Source organism: Oncorhynchus keta, chromosome 7, assembly GCF_023373465.1.
Source record: "Oncorhynchus keta strain PuntledgeMale-10-30-2019 chromosome 7, Oket_V2, whole genome shotgun sequence".
In the NCBI taxonomy this organism is placed as follows: Eukaryota; Metazoa; Chordata; class Actinopteri; order Salmoniformes; family Salmonidae; genus Oncorhynchus; species Oncorhynchus keta.
In genome coordinates, this window is record NC_068427.1 from 46,377,622 (window position 1) to 46,402,597 (window position 24,976).

The following is a 24,976-nucleotide window of genomic DNA, read 5'->3' on the forward strand; positions in this document are numbered from 1 at the left end:
GGACGGGGACCCAGAGAAGGACGGGGACCCAGAGAAGGACGGGGACCCAGAGAAGGACGGGGACCCAGAGAAGGACGGGGACCCAGAGAAGGACGGGGACCCAGAGAAGGACGGGGACCCAGAGAAGGACGGGGACCCAGAGAAGGACGGGGACCCAGAGAAGGACAGGGACCCAGAGAAGGACAGGGACCCAGAGAAGGACAGGGACCCAGAGTAGGACAGGGACCCAGAGAAGGACAGGGACCCAGAATAGGACAGGGTCCCAGAGTTGGACAGGGTCCCAGAGTAGGACGGGGTCCCAGAGTTGGACAGGGTCCCAGAGTAGGACGGGGACCCAGAGAAGGACAGGGACCCAGAGAAGGACAGGGACCCAGAGTAGGACAGAGTCCCAGAGAAGGAAAGGGACCCAAAGAAGGACAGGGTCCCAGAGTTGGACAGGGTCCCAGAGTTGGACAGGGTCCCAGAGTTGGACAGGGTCCCAGAGTAGGACAGGAACCCAGAGAAGGACAGGAACCCAGAGTAAGACAGGGACCAGTGTAGGACAGTGACCAGTGTAGGACAGCGACCAGAGTAGGACGGGGACCCAGAGAAGGACAGGGACCCAGAGTAGGACGGGACCCAGAGTAGGACAGGGACCCAGAGTAAGACAGGGACCAGTGTAGGACAGGGACCAGTGTAGGACAGCGACCAGAGTAGGACGGGGACCCAGAGAAGGACAGGGACCCAGAGTAGGACGGGGACCCAGAGTAGGACGGGGACCCAGAGTAGGACGGGGACCCAGAGAAGGACAGGGACCCAGAGAAGGACAGGGACCCAGAGTAGGACAGAGTCCCAGAGAAGGACAGGGACCCAAAGAAGGACAGGGTCCCAGAGTTGGACAGGGTCCCAGAGTAGGACAGGGACCCAGAGTAGGACAGGAACCCAGAGAAGGACAGGAACCCAGAGTAAGACAGGGACCAGTATAGGACAGTGACCAGTGTAGGACAGCGACCAGAGTAGGACGGGGACCCAGAGTAGGACGGGGACCCAGAGTAGGACGGGGACCCAGAGAAGGACAGGGACCCAGAGAAGGACAGGGACCCAGAGTAGGACAGAGTCCCAGAGAAGGACAGGGACCCAAAGAAGGACAGGGTCCCAGAGTAGGACAGGGACCCAGAGTAGGACAGGAACCCAGAGAAGGACAGGAACCCAGAGAAGGACAGGAACCCAGAGTAAGACAGGGACCAGTATAGGACAGTGACCAGTGTAGGACAGCGACCAGAGTAGGACGGGGACCCAGAGAAGGACAGGGACCCAGAGTAGGACGGGGACCCAGAGTAGGACGGGGACCCAGAGTAGGACGGGGACCCAGAGTAGGACGGGGACCCAGAGAAGGACAGGGACCCAGAGAAGGACAGGGACCCAGAGAAGGACAGGGACCCAGAGAAGGACAGGGACCCAGAGTGGGACAGTCCCAGAGAAGGACAGGGACACAAAGAAGGACAGGGTCCCAGAGTAGGACAGGGACCCAGAGTAGGACAGGAATCCAGAGAAGGACAGGAACCCAGAGTAGGACAGGGACCAGTGTAGGACAGGGACCAGTGTAGGAAAGCGACCAGAGTAGGACAGGGGACAGTGTAGGACAGGAACCAGAGAGCCATAGGCAGGATACATCTCTCATTTAGCAGCAAGCCTGACTGCCACAGCAAGTGTTCTGTCTAGTCTGCAATTCCCCCCAAAACTCCCCCAAAGCACTCCTCTTCAGAAAGCAATCTCCCAAGGTTACAGGTATGTAGCAGTAGTTCCCACACAGCACAGCATAACAGGGCGTGCCACATGTTTCCTGAACCAATAGAGCCTTGGCTTTCTCACTCTGCCTCATGAATAATTCATGATTCACCTTCGGAAAAGCTGTGATGTCAGAGACTCCAGTGCAATGTCCTGTTTCTTGGTTGCTATGGTGATACGGCAGTTCAGTTCACAGCTTCACACCACGACTAAAGGCTTCAGCTTCACACCACGACTAAATGGCCTAACATTTAAATGTCACACGGGGTGTGAGGGGTACGTGCAAAGTCACTGCTTATAACTAACTATAAGTTAAGTGTAAATATTAAAAAAATATAAGATGTGTCAAATAAATGATATCCAGGGCTCCAGCTATGCGTTTCGTTTGCTAACTTGCTAGCTAAGTGGCTAGATGACAAGATCAAGCGTCATGGTTACAACAGAGATATTCAATCCCCTCCTGGATCAAGATCCCTGTTGCCAAAATAGTTTTGTGCTCCCAATTATTCTATCTATTTTTTAAATAGTGCCCATTGTGCACATTCAGTAATACCGTAAACCCCGATATGGTACAGAAACGGTATGATGGTATGAAAATCCGGATACCATCCAATCCTAGACAGATCACCTGCAGGCTGTGCTGATGGAGCTGCTACTACCAAACAGTCAGTCCCGCTCTTTCTCAAGGAACCAGAGACAGAATCAGTCCACTAGTCACTGTTCCCAGAGCAGCTGACTATGTCTAACTCTGTGTCTGGCGGTCGGCAGGTCGGTCGCTACTTACCTGCCGGCCGTCGCGCTGCGATGAGGAGGAGGACGAGGCGCTCTTGTGTGTAGGTGTCTTGTGGTGGCGGATGGGAGTGGAGCTCCTCTCCTCGGCGCTCATTGTGCGGTGGCTGCCCTGGCTGGGGTTCCTGTGGGACATGGTCCCTCTCTGCGAGTAGCTCCCTGATTGTACAGGACTGTCTGTTCCTCCCTCAGCAGCAGCTCCAGGCTGCGCGTGTCAACAGCATTATCTCAGGCAGTTATGCAGCACACTTCCCACCGGCTCACGCTCCTCTCATCTTGCAGCACAGACAAAGAGACAGAGAGACATACAGACAGGAAACAGACGTTAGACTACGTTATGTTAACCCCTCCTCCCCTCACTGTTTGCGTCAACATAGCCATTAACACTTGTCAAAATAGTCAATTAATCTATGATTAATTTTTTTTAAATCTGTTTTTGCCAACGAGGTTTAAGTCGCACAATGTTACATTTACTAAGAGGTTTGGTGCAGTATTTTTCAAGTGAAAGAATGTGCATGAAAACTAGTCGTCTCGTTGAGTGACCACAGAAACACTTAATTGAAGAATCCCGTCAATAGTTCCCACTCCTACTAGGGGTAGCACTGTTGACCAATCACTGATGAAAAGGGCGTAGACTTCAACTATGGAAATTTGACTTCCCTCAAGAAAAAAAATGTGTGCGCATGAACAGCCCCCCGAAAAAAAACCTGCAGAACACCAAAACTAACAAAAGCGTCACAAAATGTTGTCATAATATATGTCAACTGGGAAGCATAAGGTAAGATTTAGCGTTTGGGCCCCTGCCAACTTTTTGAACCAATCCACCAATCTAAATTCGCTACCCGAGCCAGCAGCAGGACTCGATTAAATGGGTATTTTTTTAGAAACATGGATGTTCAACCCTATTCTTCTCTAGTTACAGTTTGTTACCTTTAGCCTTTAATGATGTTTGTTATGGTGAGAAATGTGACTCATGATCCACCTTGGACTGCAGTGGTGTCTGGCCTCCTATCACTACTCTGTATGTCTCTCATGATCCACCTTGGACTGCAGTGGTGTCTGGCCTCCTATCACTACTCTGTATGTCTCTCATGATCCACCTTGGACTGCAGTGGTGTCTGGCCTCCTATCACTACTCTGTATGTATCTCATGATCCACCTTGGACTGCAGTGGTGTCTGGCCTCCTATCACTACTCTGCATGTCTCTCATGATCCACCTTGGACTGCAGTGGTGTCTGGCCTCCTATCACTACTCTGTATGTCTCTCATGATCCACCTTGGACTGCAGTGGTGTCTGGCCTCCTATCACTACTCTGTATGTCTCTCATGATCCACCTTGGACTGCAGTGGTGTCTGGCCTCCTATCACTACTCTGTATGTCTCTCATGATCCACCTTGGACTGCAGTGGTGTCTGGCCTCCTATCACTACTCTGCATGTCTCTCATGATCCACCTTGGACTGCAGTGGTGTCTGGCCTCCTATCACTACTCTGTATGTCTCCCATGATCCACCTTGGACTGCAGTGGTGTCTGGCCTCCTATCACTACTCTGCATGTCTCTCATGATCCACCTTGGACTGCAGTGGTGTCTGGCCTCCTATCACTACTCTGCATGTCTCTCATGATCCACCTTGGACTGCAGTGGTGTCTGGCCTCCTATCACTACTCTGTATGTCTCTCATGATCCACCTTGGACTGCAGTGGTGTCTGGCCTCATATCACTACTCTGCATGTCTCTCATGATCCACCTTGGACTGCAGTGGTGTCTGGCCTCCTATCACTACTCTGCATGTATCTCATGATCCACCTTGGACTGCAGTGGTGTCTGGCATCCTATCACTACTCTGTATGTCTCTCATGATCCACCTTGGACTACAGTGGTGTCTGGCCTCCTATCACTACTCTGCATGTATCTCATGATCCACCTTGGACTGCAGTGGTGCCTGGCCTCCTATCACTACTCTGCATGTCTCCGTCTCCTACCCAGTATAACTTGCTCATCACCCTTGTCTCAGACAGAGATGAGACACAGGACACCCACTCAACCTTGTACATTATCCAGTTCTGTTGTGTGGCAGAATGCCATGTGTTCACTTAATTCATGAGCGTAATCAGCGTCTCGATTGCAGTGGGAAAACTAGCCATCTCAAATCCCACAGGCAACATCAATCCCTCTGCATCTAATTACCATTATGATAATGAGTTAATGACGCCAATCGGGCGAGGATACCAAATCAATACAAAGAGAGACACCGTGTCTATGCAATACCAGGAACACCAACATGACACAGTGTCTATGCAGTACCAGGAACACCAACAAGACACAGTGTCTATGCAGTACCAGGAACACCAACATGACACAGTGTCTATGCAGTACCAGGAACACCAACAAGACACAGTGTCTATGCAGTACCAGGAACACCAACAAGACACAGTGTCTATGCAGTACCAGGAACACCAACAAGACACAGTGTCTATGCAGTACCAGGAACACCAACAAGACAGTGTCTATGCAGTACCAGGAACACCAACAAGACAGTGTCTATGCAGTACCAGGAACACCAACAAGACACAGTGTCTATGCAGTACCAGGAACACCAACAAGACACAGTGTCTATGCAGTACCAGGAACACCAACAAGACAGTGTCTATGCAGTACCAGGAACACCAACAAGACAGTGTCTATGCAGTACCAGGAACACCAACAAGACAGTGTCTATGCAGTACCAGGAACACCAACAAGACAGTGTCTATGCAGTACCAGGAACACCAACAAGACACAGTGTCTATGCAGTACCAGGAACACCAACAAGTTTAGGCTGTATGCCAGGCTTGCCTCTAATGTAGCCCAGGGGGTGGCAGGTAGCCTAGCATTTAGAAAGTTGGGCCAGTAACCAAAAGGTCGCTAGTTCAATCCCCGAGCCGACAAGTTTAAAAATCTGTCAAAGTGTCCTTGAGCAAGGCACTAAACCCTAATTGCGCCAAATGGCTGACCTTGGCTGTGACCCCACTCTCCGAGGGTGTCTCAGGAGGAGATGGGATAAGCAATTCCAATTCCCACATGCGTATAATTTCACACTTATACATGTGTAATACAAGACAATTATAAGCACCCACCTAATTAATCAATATTATTATTCAATTGTTTTGAATGGATATGGAATGAATAGTCACTATAGTCATCTGAGTCAATGGTTGCATTATATAGCCATCATACTGTATTAGAGAAACATCGCTATAGTCATCTGAGTAAACAGATCACCGACCATTTCGAATCCCACCCGTACTATGCAATCTGGTTTCCGAGCTGGTAATGGGTGCACCTCAGCCATGCTCAAGGTCCTAAACGATATCATAACTGGCATCGATAAAAGACAGTACTGTGCAGCCCTCTTCATCGACCTCGCCAAGGCTTTCGACTCTGTCAATCATAGCATTCTTATCGTCAGACTCAATAGCCTTGGCTTCTCAAATGACTGCCTCGTGTGGTTCACCAACTACTTCTCTGATAGAGTTCAGTGTGTCAAATCGGAAGGCCTGTGGTCCGGACCTCTGGCAGACTCTATGGGGGTGCCACAGGGTTCAATTCTCGAGCTGACTCTTTTCTCTGTATATATCAATGATGTCGCACTTGCTGCTGGTGATTCTCTGATCCACCTCTACACAGACGACACCATTCTGTATACTTCTGGCTCTTCTTTGGACACTGTGTTAACAAACCTCCAAACAAGCTTCAATTCCATACAACACTTCTTTCGTGGCCTACAACTGCTTTTAAATGCTTGTAAAACTAAGTGCATGTTCTTCAACCAATTGCTGCCCGCACCCGCCAGCCTGACTAGCATCACTACTCTGGACGATTCTGACATAGAATATGTGGACAACAACAAATACCTGTGTCTGGTTAGACTGTAAACTCACCAGACTCACATTAAGCATCTCCAATCCAAAATTAAATCTAGAATCGGTTTCCTAGTTTGCAGCAAAGTCTCCTTCACTCATGCTGCCAAACATACCCTCGTAAAACTGACTATCCTACCAATCCTTGACTTTGGCGATGTCATTTACAAAATAGCCTCCAACACTCTACTAAGCAAACTGGATGTAGTCTATTACATTGCCATCCGTTTTGTCACCAAAGCCCCATATACACCTACCACTGCGACCTGTATGCTCCCGTTGTCACGCCCTGACCGTAGAGATCTTTTTATTCTCTATGTTTGGTTGGTCAGGGTGTGACTCGGGTGGGAAACTCTATGTTCTTTATTTCTATGGTTTGGCCGGGTATGCCGCAGCCCGTCTGGTGTTCAACCTTCCCAAGTTCTCGCACGTCACCCCGCTCCTCCGCTCTCTCCACTGGCTTCCAGTTGAAGCTCGCATCCGCTACAAGACCATGGTGCTTGCCTACGGAGCTGTGAGGGGAACGGCACCTCAGTACCTCCAGGCTCTGATCAGGCCCTACACCCAAACAAGGGCACTGCGTTCATCCACCTCTGGCCTGCTCGCCTCCCTACCACTGAGGAAGTACAGTTCCCGCTCAGCCCAGTCAAAACTGTTCGCTGCTCTGGCCCCCAATGGTGGAACACACTCCCTCACGACGCCAGGACAGCGGAGTCAATCACCACCTTCCGGAGACACCTGAAACCCCACCTCTTCAAGGAATACCTAGGATAGGGTAAGTAAGGGTAAGTAATCCTTCTCACCCCCCAAAAAAGATTTAGATGCAAGTGGCTGTTCCACTGGATGCCATAAGGTGTATGCACCAATTTGTAAGTCGCTCTGGATAAGAGCGTCTGCTAAATGACTTAAATGTAAATGTAAATGTCAATCAGGGACAGCTGTCTATTGTTGTCTCTGATTGGGAATCATACTTAGGCAGCCTGTTTTTCCATCTTAGTTTTGTGGGATGTTGTTTTTGTACAGCTCTGTGTAGCCTACCGAACATTACGTTGATTTTCCTTTTGTTGTTTTTAGGTGTTCATTTTTAATAAAGATAAAATGTACGTCAACCACGCTGCACCTTGGTCCGATCATTTCGACGATCGTAACAGAACATCCCACCAAAGAAGGACCAAGCAGCGTGGACAGGACGAGTGGACGTGGGAAGAGATCCTGGATGGTAAAGGACCCTGGATGCAGGCTGGAGAATATCGTTGTCCAAAGAAGGAGATAGAGGCAGCGAAGGAGGCGGCGACGATATGAGGAGGCAAGTCATCGGCGGAAGCCCGAGAAGCCACTCCCCCCAAAGTTGGGGGGGGGACACACGGGGAAGTTGGCGGAGCTAACTCTCCGTGCACACGGCAAGGAGCGTGGTACTGGTCAGGCACCGTGTTATGCGGTAAAGCGCACAGTGTCTCCAGTGCGCGTGCACAGCCCGGTGAAGCTCGGAGCCAGCTCTCAGCAAGTGTCACGCTAGAGTGGGCATCCAGCCGGGCCAAATTGTGCCAGCTCAGCGCTCTTGGTCTCCGGTGCACTGTTTCGGCCCAGGGTATCCTGCGCCGGCTCTGCGCACTGTGTCTCCGGTGCGCTGTGACAGCTCAGTGCGTCCTGTGCCTGCGCTCCGCATGTGCCGAGCTAAAGTGGGCATTCAGCCTGGAAGAGTGGTGCCAAGGATAAGCACCAGATCTCTAGTGCTCCCCCACAGCCCGGTTCATCCTGTGCCTGCTCCACGGACCAGGCCTCCAGTAGGTCTTCCCAGCCTGGTGAGTCCTGTGCCTGCACCACGGGTCAGTCCGGAGCCTGCAGCGAGGGTCCCCAGTTCAGGGTCTGCAGCAAGGGTCCTCAGTCCGGGGCCTTCAACGAGGGTCCTCAGTCCGGGGCCTTCAACGAGGGTCCCCAGTCCGGGGCATGCGGCAAGGGTCCCCAGTCCAGGGCCTGCAGCGAGGGTCCTCAGTCCGGGGCCTTCAACGAGGGTCCCCAGTCCGGGGCATGCGGCAAGGGTCCCCAGTCCAGGGCCTGCAGCGAGGGTCCTCAGTCCGGGGCCTTCAACGAGGGTCCCCAGTCCGGGGTCAGCGATGAGGGTACCCGCACCAGAGGCGCCACCAAAGTGGCCAGAGGTGGATTGGGGTCGACGTCCCCCGCCTCTGGTGCGAGGATAGATGCCACCAGGATAGATGCCCACCCGGACCCTGCCCTATAGTGACAGGGGGGTACTGTCACACCCTAACCGTAGAGATCTTTTTATTCTCTATGTTTGGTTGGTCAGGGAGTGACTCGGGTGGGAAACTATGTTCTTTATTTCTATGTTTTGGCTGGGTATGGTTTTCAATCAGGGACAGCTGTCTATCGTTGTCTCTGATTGGGACTCATACTTAGGCAGCCTGTTTTGCCATCTTAGTTTTGTGGGGTGTTGTTTTTGTACAGCTCTTGTGTAGCCTACCGAACGTTACGTTTGTTTCCCTTTTATTGTTTTTAGGTGTTCATTTTTAATAAAGATTAAATGTACGCCTACCACACTGCACCTTGGTCTGATCATTTCAACGATCATAACACTCGTTGGCTGGCCCTCACTGCATATTCGTCGCCGAACCCACTCACCCAGGTCATCTATAAGTCTTTGCTAGGTAAATCCCCGCCTTATCTCAGCTCACTGGTCACCAAAGCAACACCCACCAGTAGCATGCGTTCAAGCAGGTATATATCACTGGTCATCCCCAAAGCCAACACTTACTTTGGCCGCCTTTCCTTCCAGTTCTCTGCTGCCAATGACGAACTGCAAAAATCACTGAAGCTGGAGACTTATATCTCCCTCTCGAACTTCAAGCGTCAGCTGTCAGAGCAGCTCACCGATCACTGTACACAGCCCATCTGTGAATAGCCCACCCAACTACCTCATCCCCATATTGTTATTTATCCTCTTGCTCTTTTAAACCCCAGTATCTCTACTTGCACACTACTTGCTCATCTGCACATCGATCACTCCAGTGTTAAAACTAAATTGTAATTATTTCGCCTCTATGGCCTATTTATTGCCTTACCTTCCTACTCCTTCTACATTTGCAGACACTGTACATAGATTTTTCTATTGTGTTATTGACTGTACGTTTGTTTATGTGTAACTCTGTGTTGTTGTTTTTGTCACACTGCTTTGCTTTATCTTGGCCAGGTCGCAGTTGTAAATGAGTACTTGTTCTCAACTGGCCTACCTGGTTAAATAAAGGTTAAATAAATAAAAAAATCAACCAATTTTCAAATAATTTGGAATAAGCAAAGACTTTGATTTCTGGTCTCTTCTCATTTCTGTCCCTCATGAGGGAGGATAATGAATGTTCACAGGAGTAACAAGTAGAGGTAGACCTACCAATAGTTATATGTTTTTACTGATATCAAGTTTGTTTAAGAATTATTAAGGGATTAAACTCATAATTCTGTTACCAAATCGGTAACGGCATTAGGCCTAATGCAAATCAATTGGCCAGAACAGGAAATAATAGTAGTTACAAACCACAGTTGGGTCACCTGCTACTGTCCTCCCTTCCACTGGCATACTGTTATACTCAGCTCATATTAAGACCGGTACGATGCCAGTATCACGATACTCTTTAGTACCCTTGAAAGGAAACTAAACACGAAGTGGATTTAACTTAGGGAAATCAGCCCTAAGTTTGGAAAAATATATATTTTGTTGTCCGGATTCACATTTATTTATTTCCAAAAACTAAAACACACTATATTTTATATACAGCAGGTTTTTAAAGGACCTAGGTTTGATCTGCTTTGTGTTTTCATTTTTTCAATGGAAAAAAGATCAAGATACCGGTATCGTCCAGGCCGTAGCTCATAACTGTTTTTTTCTCTTTCTGTCATCTGGTGGTCAAAGCAAGACTGTGAAAACAGTCTGGACAACCTCTCCCTCTCCCTTTCCGCTCTCTCTTTTCTCTGTCTCTCTCCAGTTAATGTCACCTCTCCCGGCTCTTACTGACACCTACCACCTAACCTCTTTCCATTTGCTGCAACAAACATCCTCATCCATGGATAACCGACCCACACCGGACGTCCACAGGTGATGATTTGGTCAGCCCAGGCCGGACCAATCCTAGATGTCTATGTTTCGCAAATTTGGACAACACAGAACAGTAAAGAAAAGTACAGTACAGCACACTAGATTAGAGTACAGTAAAATATACTGTATTGTACTGTACTCTACTGAACATATCTACTGTGCTGTACTGAATTTTGCTCTACTGTTCTGTGCTCTACTGTGATGTTCCAAACTTGAATCGTCTGCTAAATGACTCAAATGTAAATGTACTCATACATACGCTACTGAACTGAGCTCTACTGTACTGAACTGAACTCTACTGTACTGTGCTCTAACCACGTTTCTCTTCTTCCTAGACAGAAGAGGAAGTGACCTATAGGCCTATATCCCAATGCCTACTTCCTAGACAGAGGAAGAGGAAGTGACCTATTAGAAAGCGATAATTACCAGAATGGGCTAAGGGTTTGTCTCAGCTTAGTTCCTAGTTGGTTAAAGACAGGGGCTGGTGACATGCTAAATGGATCTGAATTATAGATGGAACTCTGTGTGTGTGTGTGTGGGGGGGGACTGGCACGCTCAGGGGTGTGTCGTTACGACTATACCGATGTATCCTGTTATTGAAATAAGGAGTCCTTCTGAATCAGCTCTTTCCTGTAAGAACTAGGCCTACTGTAACTATGGAGGAAGGTTACACGGAAAGAACGTGGTGATCAGACGCACAACTAATCATACCCTGTGGAAGGGAGCAGCTTGGAAACAAGGCCCCTGATTCTACCCTATCAAATGTTTTTTTACATTTTACCTTTATTTAACTACGCAAGTCAGTTAAGAACAAATTCTTATTTTCAATGACGGCCTAGGAACAGTGGCTGTTCAGGGGCAGAACGACAGCTCTTGTCAGCTCGAGGATTTGAACATGAAACCTTTTGGTTACTCGTCCAACGCTCTAACCACTAGGCTACCCTGCAGCCCCAACATGTCTTTTTACACAGTCCGTTATTCACTCTACCAGACGTAGACCTGGCATCAGTCAGTCGTCTGTTCCTGTCTTTGGTTTCAGACACACCAGTGGAATAGACTGCTGTTATGTGTTACTACTGTGAAATTAATCTCTGGTCCTCAGGGTCCAATGAACCTGCAGTGTCTCCCTCTCCCTGTACACAGTAGCAGCCTACACTACATTTTATCAATACACGGAGTTTGTTTTGTAGCGCTTCATGTTAGCAATGAGCGTGTGTCTGGTTTCTCTGTCCTCTTAATGTTGACTGAGAGTGAGTGCCTGAGCAGGCGTACCAGTTGGCTAACTCTGCCGGCTGCGCGCCAATGTAGGAAATTTGGAGATGTCTGATTTCTGATTGTCTTAACTCACCACCACTATTTGGCTGAACTTCTTAGTGATTTTTTTCTTCACCTCAAAACAGTAAGTCAAAGAAGTGCTACATTAACCAAGTCTTTCCCTCCGTTCAACGCGCTCATTTATTCAGCTGCCAACGGCCCACGGTGAATCAGTGTGTCCACATGGCAGAGGCTAGTGCTGTCGCATAAGTGGAATTTAAAAACTTTTTAGATTTGAACATTTTAATTCTAATTTGTATTATTAATCACGTGATAATGTTTTTGAGAAAACAAAAGCGTTATTATTTAAATTAAACTGTTCCACGAAAATGTGCACGTTATGGCACTCAGATCGGTAGAAATTGTTGGATAAATTCTAGGCTAAGCTTGAAACTTGTAAACTTGAAACTCACATTCTGCCTAGGAATGATGTCTTATACATTGTAGATGTCTACTACGTTGTAGAAGACATCAAAACTATGAAATAACACATATGGAATCATGTAGTAACCAAAAAAAGTGTTAAATAAATCTAAATATATTTTATATTCTTCAAAGTAGCCACCCTTTGCCTTGATGACAGCTTTGCACACTCTTGGCATTCTCTCAACCAGCGTCACCTTAAATCCTTTTCCAATAGTCTTGAAGGAGTTCCCACGTATGCTGAGCACTTCTAGGCTGCTTTTCCTTCACTCTGCGGTCCAACTCATCTCAAACCATGTCAATTGGGTTGAGGTTGGGTCATCTGATCACTCTCCTTCTTGGTCAAATCAAGGAGAGTGGCTGCTGCCAACATACTGTCTCAAATCTCTAGCCACTTTAATACTAAAAAAGTGGATGTAATAAATGTATCGCTAGTCACTTTAAACAATGGCACTTTATATAATGTTTACATGTCCTACATCACTCATCTCATATGTATATACTGTACTCTATACCATCTATCTTGCCTATGCCGCATGACCATCGCTCATCCATATATTTATATGTACATATTCTTATTCATTCCTTTACACTTGTGTGTATAATGTAGTTGTTGTGAAACTGTTATATTACTTGTTAGATATTACTGAACGGTCGGAACTAGAAGCACAAGCATTTCGCTACACTCGCTAGCATTAACATCTGTTAACCATGTGTATGTGACCAATATCATTTGATTTGAAATAGCCCAAACACAGCCTGAAGGTTTGTTGAGTCAATAACCTGTTAGAAAACAAATTATAGTCCCACTAAGCGCACACCAGATAGGATGACGTATCACTGCAGAATGCTGTGGTAGCCCTGCTGGTTAAGTATGCCTTGAATTCTAAATAAATCACTGACAGGCTCACCAGCAAAGCACCCCCACACCATCACACCTCCTCCATGCTTCACGGGGGGAACCACACATGCAGAGATCATACATTCCCCTACTCTGCGTCTCACAAAGACGCGGCGGTTGGAACCAAAAATCTCACATTTGGACTCATCAGACCAAAGGAAAGATTTCCACCGGTCTAATGTCCATTGCTCGTGTTTCTTGGCCAAAATAAGTCTCTTCTTCTTGGTGTCCTTTAGTAGTGGTTTCTTTGCAGCAATTAGACCATGAAGGCCTGATTCATGCAGTCTGCTCTAAACAGTTGATTTTGAGATGTGACTGTTATTTGAACTCTGAAGCATTTATTTGGGATGCAATTTCTGAGGCTGGTAACTCTAATGAACTTATCCTCTGCAGCAGAGGTAACTCTGGGTCTTGCTTTCCTGTGGCGGTCCTCATGAGAGTCAGTTTCATCATAGCGCTTGATGGTTTTTGCGACTGCACTTCAAGAAACTTTCAAAGTTCTTGACATTTTCCAGATTGACTGACCTTCATGTCTTAAGGTAATGATGGACTGTTGTTTCTCTCTGCTTATTTGAGCTGTTCTTGACAGAATATGGACTTGGTCCTTTAACAAATAGGGCTATCGTCTGTATACCACCCCACCCCTGCCTTGTCACAACACAACTGCTTGGCTCGGACTCATTAAGGAAAGAAATTCACACCTGTTAATTGAAATGCATTCCAGGTGACCACCTCATGAAGCTGGTTGAGAGAATGCCAAGAGTGTGCAAAGCTGTCATCAAGGCAAAGGGTGGCTACTTTGAAGAATATCAAATATATTTTTATTTGTTTGACACTTTACAATGTAGAAAATAGTTTTTTTAAATTAATTTTTTTAACTGGAATGAATAGGTGTGTCCAAACTGTTGACTGGCAAATGATACATTTGCATCTGTTGACCATCAAATAGGCAATTCATTTATATGCCATTGTAGGCTACCATTTGATACAATAAATGTGTTGAAATGACGATATCACAGGAGTCACTTGTGTAGCCTACCTGGAGCTGGCAAACAGATGTAATACATAGCCCATAACTTCAGTTTATTGTTGCTGTGTTATCATGCTGTTATTAATGGCCATGTGTAGGTCATTCATTTGGAAGTTATCCATTGTGATCATGGTCACAGATCTACTGCTCCACCTTTAATGTCAATTTCATTGTTGACTTTTCCCTGAAATTAGATGTCAGGGGCTAGCTCAGCAAACCATGGCAATTATGTAGTGTTGTCTCTCTTGTCGTGATGTGTTTTGTCCTATATTTTTATTTAATTCATTTGTATTTTTAATCCCAGCCCACGTACCTGCAGGAGGCCTTTTGCCTTTTGGTAGGCCGTCATTGTAAATAAGAATTTGTTCTTAACTGACTTGCCTACTTAAATAAAAAAATAAAAGGTGAAATGCAATTATAAACCCAGATTTTAGTCAGTAGTCTATGTATATTGAAATAACAAGTCAATCTCACAAATATGCCATTTATAATGGTCTGTAATCTTGACATCTGACACATAATAATTGCACAATTCCCAGAAAATAGCCTAAAATTAATTTTTAGAAATTAGTCCGTGTTTTTTTAAAATTATTATTATTATACATTTTTTAGGGGTTAAAAAAGTTTGTGTTTCTTGCACAGAGATCCTCTGCCAAACTTTCATCACTCAAACTCTCCTGTCGGATTTATCTATAGTTATGCACACGCGCAATCTGGATTTATTCACAATTATAAACTGGGTGGTTTGAGCCATTAATGCTGATTGGTTGAAAGCCACGGTATATCAGACCGTATACCACGGGTATGACAAAAAATATACTTTTTACTGTTCTAATTAGGTTGGCAACCCGTTTATAATAGCAATAAGGCACCTCATGGGTTTGTGTCCTAAGAACAGCCCTTAGCCATGCTATATTGTTATATATATTATATTATATATATTATATATAATATATATATTATATATTGGGGCGGCAGGGTAGCCTAGTGGTTAGAGCGTTGGCCTGGCAACCCTGTTTATGCCTGTGAGATTGAGAGTCTGACTAGTATCCCCATTGCTTCTCTTCCCTAGCAGTTGAAACTCAAACATTGAAAAACAACCTAGCTTGTGAACAAAACGATGTAAATAGCCAAGAAACACAACAACAAAGTTTCACTTCAGTAAACTTATGTTTCAAGTAAAAATTAGAACAACTTTTATGCCTCCGCGCAGCGCTTCTAAAAATGAATCTGTCACTCAGCTCTTCAGGTGCGCACAGTCCCCAGTCATGCAGTGTTGCAGCGTCAGGCAGAAATACTTTGAAAACAGCTACTGCAGTGTTTGCCATGATCGTACTTCACTTTTTACTGGAGCCCTGACCCCCCCCCGCATTTGGTTGGTTTTAATTAATTTTAGGTCCTGGGGGAGAGGGACAGAGAGAGGGGGGAGAGCGAGAAGGACAGAGAGGCCTGACTTAACACAAACTGAACTGTCTATTGTACAGCAGAGTCCGTGTCCGAATCCAAACCCCCACAACTGAATATATATATAAGAACACATCACAGAGCTGTGAGCTCTACATGCACAATGGGACCCATATATAAATATCCCACGTTTTGTTTCTTCCCCCTGTGACACAGCTGGCCGTACCCCGTACAAATCAAGAGATTAAACAAGAATAACTGGACTGACAATTGTCAGAATTAAATAAATATTTATTAGGCTATAAAACAGATGGTTTTAAAGAGGTTAAAACAGACCATGCTAAAAGATTAAAACAAAAACACTTTTCCCGCAGAGCATATAGCATGTCTACCTCTTCCAAGCATTCCTCTCCCACTATTCAAAACAGACCACCTTTCAAGACATAAACCAATTACAAACAAACCTGAACACAGTCAAATTGACAAGACAAACGGCTGACTGTTGTGTATACATATATGGAATGGTTTTGAGCCCAATTAACACAAAAGTAACGAAATCACACATTTAAAGTGTATAAGTGAAGGTGTAATAAAATGCCATTTTCACTCTCCCCAATCTCATTATTATTCACAATAATAATTTAACAGAGAAATTATGTATTCATTGTTTAAAAATTGCAACACAGGTGCTTGCAGTTTTGCCACCTCGCCACCAGGGGGTGCTGCAACACCTTCAGCACTTCCCGCAGCTATGATTAAGGGTGCCAACAATTACAGACCTGACTGTATATTAGGCCACTCACTATAGGCTAGTCTGGAGACAGAAGTTGTGAGCTGATTAGGCTAATGTTGATGAAACAACAGAAGTCAACACTTCCTCTGTACTGAGAACTGTTGTAATCATCAAGCGCTAAGCTAATGCATACAGAAAGCGAGCTATGTTATGTTCAGCTTGAAAGGGAAGTTGAATTCTTCCCATCTAATCCTTGTAGCTCAACTTCTCACAAAATTCTAGGTATTCGCGTCATTCAGAGAAAAATATGAAATGAGGACATTTCAAATAGCTGGTTCCTGTTTGAGTTTGAATCTGAATATTGACTGTGTTTGATTCACATTGACTGAACAGTAGCACATTGTCACTTTTTACAGTTTGGTCTAAAGAATGCCTTGAGCAGCTCCAAGTAGGGACACTGAATGACACTTGTGTCCAGTGGATTGGTGACAGACCCTAGTCAAACATCAGTTACCCAGCAGGACCTTGCTCTTGGTTCTTTTGACAACCAGGAGAAATGACACCAAACAAAGCCAATTGATAACACTGCAATGAACAGCATGCAAAACATCCCCAGAATGCCTTTGCATGCAAGTCTCTTACTGCTACGTTAGAGGTGTTTACACTGACACATAAGAACAGACTGAGAAATAACCAGAATACATGGACTGGCTAGATCCTCTTTACCAATAGTGGGAGTTCGTCCTCACACAGTTCTAGATGGCTTTAGGAAAATCTCAACTTCTTAACATTTGAATATCCAAACATGTCCTATCCTCAGTTCAAAACCAGTCAAAACGGGCAAAGGGATAACATCAGCTAAAATCACAAAGAGCATGTTGTAAAAGCGATGAGACTTTGGAGCTACGGTAAACCCAGTGGTCGTGGAGCCTGGACTCTAATTTCACCCAAACATTTCTAAACGGCCCGGGGAAGGACAAAGGCCCCCTTCGTGAACAATTCTATGAGAAGCAGTGACATAAACTCTGAATGATCTAAAATGATGAAGCCCATATTGGTCTTTCACAGTCAGGCGAACCCAAGCTGTACTGTTCAGTACTGGTCCTTCTGTAGCTCAGTTGGTAGAGCATGGCGCTTGTAACGCCAGGGTAGTGGGTTTCGATTCCCGGGACCACCCATACGTAGAATGTATGCACACATGACTGTAAGTCGCTTTGGATAAAAGCGTCTGCTAAATGGCATATATATTTATAAATGGCATATATATTTATAAATGGCATATATATATATATATATAGTAGGCCTACTAATTGAAACAGATGAACTGAGCCAGAATTTCACAGGTTTCAGATTCTCTCCAATTTTTTCCAGATTTGTGTTCTCAAAGTCACAATTTTTTATTTTACTTATTTTACAGAAAAACAACACAATTGTATGTTCTAAGTCCATACCAATGCTTAAACCACACCAGGGAGACCACTTTTGAGGTCTAAGTAAAAATCTAATACATTTTTGATTTCTGAGAGTAGTTCCAGTTTAATTCAAGTGTGCAGGCACCTAGCACTACTGTTTGATTAGCACATGAGATGGAGTTTGCAAAATAAATAGCCACTGGATAGATGTACTGGATTGATGATATAATCATATCATTCTGACAGGTAGGCATAGGCTAGCTTTGTAGCGGGTTAACAATTAATAGAGAAGGTTTTTGGGAAAGCCGTTCCATCTACCATCTATCATTAGCATCGCTATATTTTTCCTATTCCGTAATTGTTTGAAACCTGGACGTTTTATTTCATATGATGAGGCATCTTACCTTGCTTCAAAGTAGAAGCCTATGGACAAAATCCCACCATAGAAACGTGGAGGCAATTCTTTTATAACGACTTACTCATTATGTGTTCTTCTGGTTCTGTGAACTTTATTTTTTATTTAACTAGGCAAGTCAGTTAAGAACTAATTCTTATTTACAATGACGGCCTAGGAACAGTAAGTTAACTGCCTTGTTCAGGGGCTCTAACCACTAGGCTACCCTGCCACCCCCTTTCATTGTCTAGCAGCCAAAGGCATTATCCAAGTCATATTAACAACAGCCCATAATAGTTGTTGCATCTTTAGATCTCCCCTCTTTATAACAGACATTTCTATCTCTGTCCATGAAACCACGGTGCACATTTTAGAACAGTGTTTCTCGGAAAATTGCATTTTGAAACATTCACATATAGGCCTCCTGCCTTGTGCACATTCAAACAATAGTTTATCAACATTTTAAGCTTAATAACATTCTCAATCTGTTCCATCAGCTCTATTAATTGATAAGGTGTATACCCTCCACTACACTACTTTGACACGTATCAGTGGCGATTAAGTGGGTATTAAGCGTATACCCTCCACTTTCAACACTGAATAAAACCCTTCAGTTAAATTAGATTAGAGTCAAATCATCATGTCTTTCCTGTGTCAAGGATTGATAGAGGACAGTAATAAATCAGTGTAAATACCCTCTCTCACTCTCTTCTCTCCAGCTGTTAAAAAGTTGTTGATGCTGCCTGCTCCAAGGCTGTCAAATCCAATAGGTCCATTATAACATGTGATGGTTAAATCCCCTTAATGGGACAGACTTAATTAGCCAAGACAAGACAACCCAAGGACAAAATAAACACAAATAAAAAGTGATTGATGCAGTGCTTTACCATTAATGTTAGTCACGTTTTCATTTTCCTTCATTTGAGCTGCACAAAGGAAGAGTACACGATTCCAAACAAGATTGAGACTTTCAGATTGATCAGCTCTTTCTTCAACAATTGTTTCGTTTCATAACATGGGGAGATATACTAGTAGGGCTGGGAATTGCCAGGGACCTCACGCCAGGGACCTCACGCCAGGGACCTCACGCCAGGGACCTCACGCCAGGGACCTCACGCCAGGGACCTCACGATACTTAGGTGCCGATACGATACCTGTTGCGATTCTATAGGTATCACGATTCTGTATGTATGCTATTGAGATTAGATACTGCAATTCAATAGCGATTCGGAGTTCCAAACATATTGCTCACCACATGTCTGCTGCAGAGGGACAACGAAGAAATTATTGATAAAAAGGGTTAAACTGTTTCAGTAATTTGGATCTTCAGTTTAAGAATGATGGAGGCCACTGTGTTCTTGGGGACCTTCAATGCTGCAGAAATGTTTTGGTACCTTTCCCCAGATCTGTGCCTCGACACAATCCTGTCTCGGAGCTCTACGAACAATTCCTTTGACCTCATGGCTTAGTTTTTGCTCTGACGTGCACTGTCAAAAGTGGGACTTTATATAGACAGGTGTGTGTGTCTTTCCAAAACATGTCAGAGGACTCCAATCAAGTTGTATAAACATCTCAAGGATGATCAATGGAAACAGGATGCACCTGAGCTCCATTTCAAGCCTCATTGCAAAGAGTCTGAATACTTATGTAGAGTTGGCCGCCAGGCCAAACTGAGCAATTGGGGTCAGGGAGGTGACCAATAACCTGATGGTTACTCTGACAGAGCTCCAGAGATCCTCTGTGTAAATGGGCTAAACTTCCAGAAGGACAACCATCTCTGAAGCACTCCACCAAATCAGGCCTTTATGGTTGAGTTGATATCAACCGCTACCCTGTCCTATCAACTTCAACTCTGTCGTATCAACCTCTACCCTGTCCTATCAACCTCTACCCTGTCCTATCAACCTCTACCCTGTCCTATCAACCTCTACCCTGTCCTATCAACCTCTACCCTGTCCTATCAACCTCTACCCTGTCCTATCAACCTCTACCCTGTCCTATCAACCTCTACCCTGTCCTATCAACCTCTACCCTGTCCTATCAACCTCTACCCTGTCCTATCAACCTCTACCCTGTCCTATCAATCTCAACTCTGTCCTATCAAACTTAGTGAATAAGTAAACTATGAACAACATCTGCACAATCGTAGGTTTGCAGAAATGCAAGGTGGAAATGGATTACTAAATTACTAAATTCAACAATGGTGCGCCACGCAGCTTAGCGGTTAGAGACTTGAGCCAGTAACCCGAAAGATCTCTGGTTTTGAATCCCAGAGCCGACACGGTGAAAAATCTGTAGATTTGAGCTAGGCACTTAACCCTTAATGCTACTGTAAGTCACTTTGGATAAGAGAGTCTGCAGCTAAATGACTAAAATGTAAATGTAACACCACGCCGTATATCATCTCTGATATTTTATTAGCCATGTGACTGTGTAATACATTTGAAAAAACACCAATGCCACGGATTCTGTAAGGTATCCTTTTTCCTTGAGGACCTTCTGATAAACATAAAGGCATAATGGAGAACACTAAGCCAATGACCTCAGCACTCTTCCTTATTCGTTCCAAATAGGCTATACTACCAAATGTTCACTGTTGTAAAACTACCCCCACGAGCTCTTAAACACCATACATGGTGTCATACATATTGTTGAACGTCTATGAACACACAGTCATACATCTCTGCGGTGAGCCATCACATTGATGCGAAGTGAGCCATGAAGTCCCATGTACTGAAAACTGAGTGCGTGGAGGAGAGAGACAACAGAGAACGTGAAACGGCATTAATACCATCGTTTGTGAGTGGGTGGAGGACAGTAGTAACGTGAGTGTTGTCTGGTAGGTTGCCAGGACTGCAGTAGGTTGAACTGCATTGCCACTTATGGGCATACGCAGGACCATTTCTGAATTGTGAATCACGTAATTTTATGTTATTTTTCATGTTTGAGCAATAAAAAAATGGTAGCATAAAAGTTAAGCAAAATGTTAAATTTGTCAAATCCCTACATGAAATCTCAACCCTGTACTATCAACCTCAACCCTGTCCTATCAACCTCAACCCTGTCCTATCAACCTCAACTCTGTCCTATCAACCACACACCACACACATGAATCCTCAACTCTGTCCTATCAACCTCAACTCTGTCCTATCAAACTCGTCTCTGTCCTATCACGCATATGAATCCTCAACTCTGTCCTATCAACCTCAACCCTGTCATATCAAACTCAACTCTGTCCTATCAAACTCAACTCTGTCCTATCAAACTCAACTCTGTCCTATCAACCACACATGAATCCTCAACTCTGTCCTATCAACCGCAACTCTGTCCTATCAACCTCAACTCTGTCCTATCAACCTCAACCCTGTCCTATCAAACTCAACTCTGTCCTATCAACCTCAACTCTGTCCTATCAACCTCAACCCTGTCCTATCAAACTCAACTCTGTCCTATCAAACTCGTCTCTGTCCTATCAAGCATATGAATCCTCAACTCTGTCCTATCAACCACACACATGAATCTTCAACTCTGTCCTATCAACCTCAACCTTGTCCTCTCAACCTCAACTCTGTCCTCTCAACCTCAACTCTGTCCTATCAACCACACACCACACACATGAATCTTCAACTCTGTCCTATCAACCTCAACCCTGTCCTCTCAACCTCAACTCTGTCCTATCAACCTCAACCATGTCCTATCAACCTCAACTCTGTCCTATCAACCACACACATGAATCCTCAACTCTGTCCTATCAACCTCAACCCTGCCCTATCAACCTCAACCCTGTCCTATCAACCTCAACTCTGTCCTATCAACCTCAACCCTGTCCTATCAACCTCAACCCTGTCCTATCAACCACACACCACACTCATGAATCCTCAACTCTGTCCTATCAACCTCAACCCTGTCCTATCAAACTCAACTCTGTCCTATCAACCACGCATATGAATCCTCAACTCTGTCCTATCAACCTCAACCCTGTCATATCAAACTCAACTCTGTCCTATCAAACTCGTCTCTGTCCTATCAAGCATATGAATCCTCAACTCTGTCCTATCAACCACACACATGAATCTTCAACTCTGTCCTATCAACCTCAACCTTGTCCTCTCAACCTCAACTCTGTCCTCTCAACCTCAACTCTGTCCTCTCAACCACACACCACACACATGAATCTTCAACTCTGTCCTATCAACCTCAACCCTGTCCTCTCAACCTCAACTCTGTCCTATCAACCTCAACCCTGTCCTCTCAATCTCAACTCTGTCCTATCAACCACACACATGAATCCTCAACTCTGTACTATCAACCTCACCTCTGTCCTATCAACCTCAACCCTGTCCTATCAACCTCAACCCTGTCCTATCAACCTCAAACATGTCCTATCAACCTCAACCATGTCCTATCAACCTCAAACATGTCCTATCAACCTCAAACATGTCCTATCAACCTCAACTCTGTCCTATCAACCCCAACCCTGTCCTATCAACCTCAACCCTGTCCTATCAACCTCAACCCTGTCCTATCAACCACACATATGAATCCTCAACTCTGTCCTATCAACCACACACATGAATCCTCAACTCTGTCCTATCAACCTCAACCCTGTCCTATCAACCTCAACCCTGTCCTATCAACCACACATATGAATCCTCAACTCTGTCCTATCAACCACACACATGAATCCTCAACTCTGTCCTATCAACCTCAACCATGTCCTATCAACCTCAACTCTGTCCTATCAACCTCAACCATGTCCTATCAACCTCAACCCTGTCCTATCAACCTCAACCCTGTCCTATCAACCACACACCACACTCATGAATCCTCAACTCTGTCCTATCAAACTCAACTCTGTCCTATCAACTACACACATGAATCCTCAACTCTGTTCTATCAACCTCAACTTTGTCCTCTCAACCTCAACCATGTCCTATCAACCTCAACTCTTTCCTATCAACCTCAACTCTTTCCTATCAACCTCAACTCTGTCCTATCAACCTCAACTCTGTCCTATCAACCACACATATGAATCCTCAACTGTATCCTATCAACCTCAACCCTGTCCTATCAACCTCGCACATGAAATCTCAACCCTGTCCAATCAACCTCGCACATGAAACCTCAACTCTGTCCTATCAACCTGATAAAATAATATATATGTTAAAAGATAATGATAAAATAATTCCACTCTGAAACCTTATAATTGTATGAAATTGATTAGAATCATAAAATTATAATCTGATGACGTGTGTAGTTTTAGCCAGAATTAGATTAAACAATGTATTTGTATAGTGGGAAAACAAAGACTGTCTGAGCAAGGCGTAGCTTAGGATTTGAACTTGTATGTGTGTGCCGAGGGAAAAAGCGAGAACAATTAAACTGTGTTTGGACCGACCTGGCTAGGCCTCGGAGGAACCTATGAGAGCATAGGGAGTACTTCAAGGTTTCCCTAATCTGGGGGGAATGGAACTGTCGGCTGGGTAGTGATACACAGTGGTGAGAACTACGGAGAAAGATAAAACTCACCTACTGTTTGTGTGTATGTATGTGCGTAGGATGCATACTGTTTGTGTGGAAGTATGTGCACAGCTATAAAAATGCATGTCTTTGTATAATGGACTTCAGAACGTTCTGGTGAATAAACTGTACTATCTTTTTGCATAAGCTGAGTCTTTGACTAATTATTTTTAAACCCATGGTCTTACAGATCTCAGGGATTGGTCAGAGCTATTGATTGTCAGCTGTGACACAACCTCAACGCTGTCCTATCAATCTCTAATCTGTTTTATCTTATCAAGATTTCACCAGACAGCAAAGCTCAAGAATGTCAGATGGTTTTTGTTTTCCTTCCAGAATCCAAACCATCCACTTGGAGACGTGTCAATAACGGTCTCTGTGAGTGGCTATGGCAGGGAATTCAGCAGGATACACTGTAGCATTGTTTTGTATGGAAGAGGATGACACAATATGGATTCAACAGTATGAGGTTTCACACCGCTATACACTATCAAGGGAGAGAATTTCATTGTATAATTAAAATAAATCTGAATTAGAGCCATCTGTGCAGACATCTGTTTCTTGACTTATCAAGGTTCATTAAATTGAACTCTGGAGCCAGTCCAGCCCGCCTGCAGACAGTAAAGCAGGAGCACTGAGTAAACAACACTAATCATTAGACAAGAGGGTGATAGAAAGACTAAACATTGGTCACATGTCGTTATTAGTGTTCAGCTCAGTGAAATACTAAATCATAGTCCTCGCCACAAAGACTGGGACTGTTGAACAGGTTCTATCACCATCAGACTGTTGAACAGGTTCTATCACCATCAGACTGTTGAAAAGCTTCTATTACCATCAGACTGTTAAACAGCTTCTATTACCATCAGACTGTTGAACAGGTTCTATCACCATCAGACTGTTGAAAAGGTTCTATCACCATCAGACTGTTGAACAGCTTCTATTACCATCAGACTGTTGAACAGCTTCTATTACCATCAGACTGTTGAACAGCTTCTATCACCATCAGACTGTTGAACAGCTTCTATCACCATCAGACTGTTGAAAAGCTTCAATCACCAGACTGTTGAACAGGTTCTATTACCAGACCATCAGACTGTTGAACAGGTTCTATTACCAGACCATCAGACTGTTGAACAGCTTCTATTACCATCAGACTGTTGAACAGCTTCTATTACCATCAGACTGTTGAACAGCTTCTATTACCATCAGACTGTTGAACAGATTCTATCACCAGACCATCAGACTGTTGAACAGCTTCTATCACCATCAGACTGTTGAACAGC

At 44.7% G+C, this 24,976-nt stretch overlaps 1 protein-coding gene across 1 annotated transcript in view; it reads right to left on the reverse strand.

Moving 5' to 3' along the window:
- LOC118386446 (oxysterol-binding protein-related protein 6-like) overlaps positions 1–24,976 on the reverse strand; it is a 94,371-nt gene that overhangs the window by 63,655 nt on the left and 5,740 nt on the right. The window contains exon 2 of the mRNA XM_052523023.1: positions 2,552–2,831. Coding sequence (XP_052378983.1) covers positions 2,552–2,692 — 141 coding nt within the window. The 5' untranslated portion in view covers positions 2,693–2,831. The remainder of the gene's footprint in view (positions 1–2,551; positions 2,832–24,976) is intronic.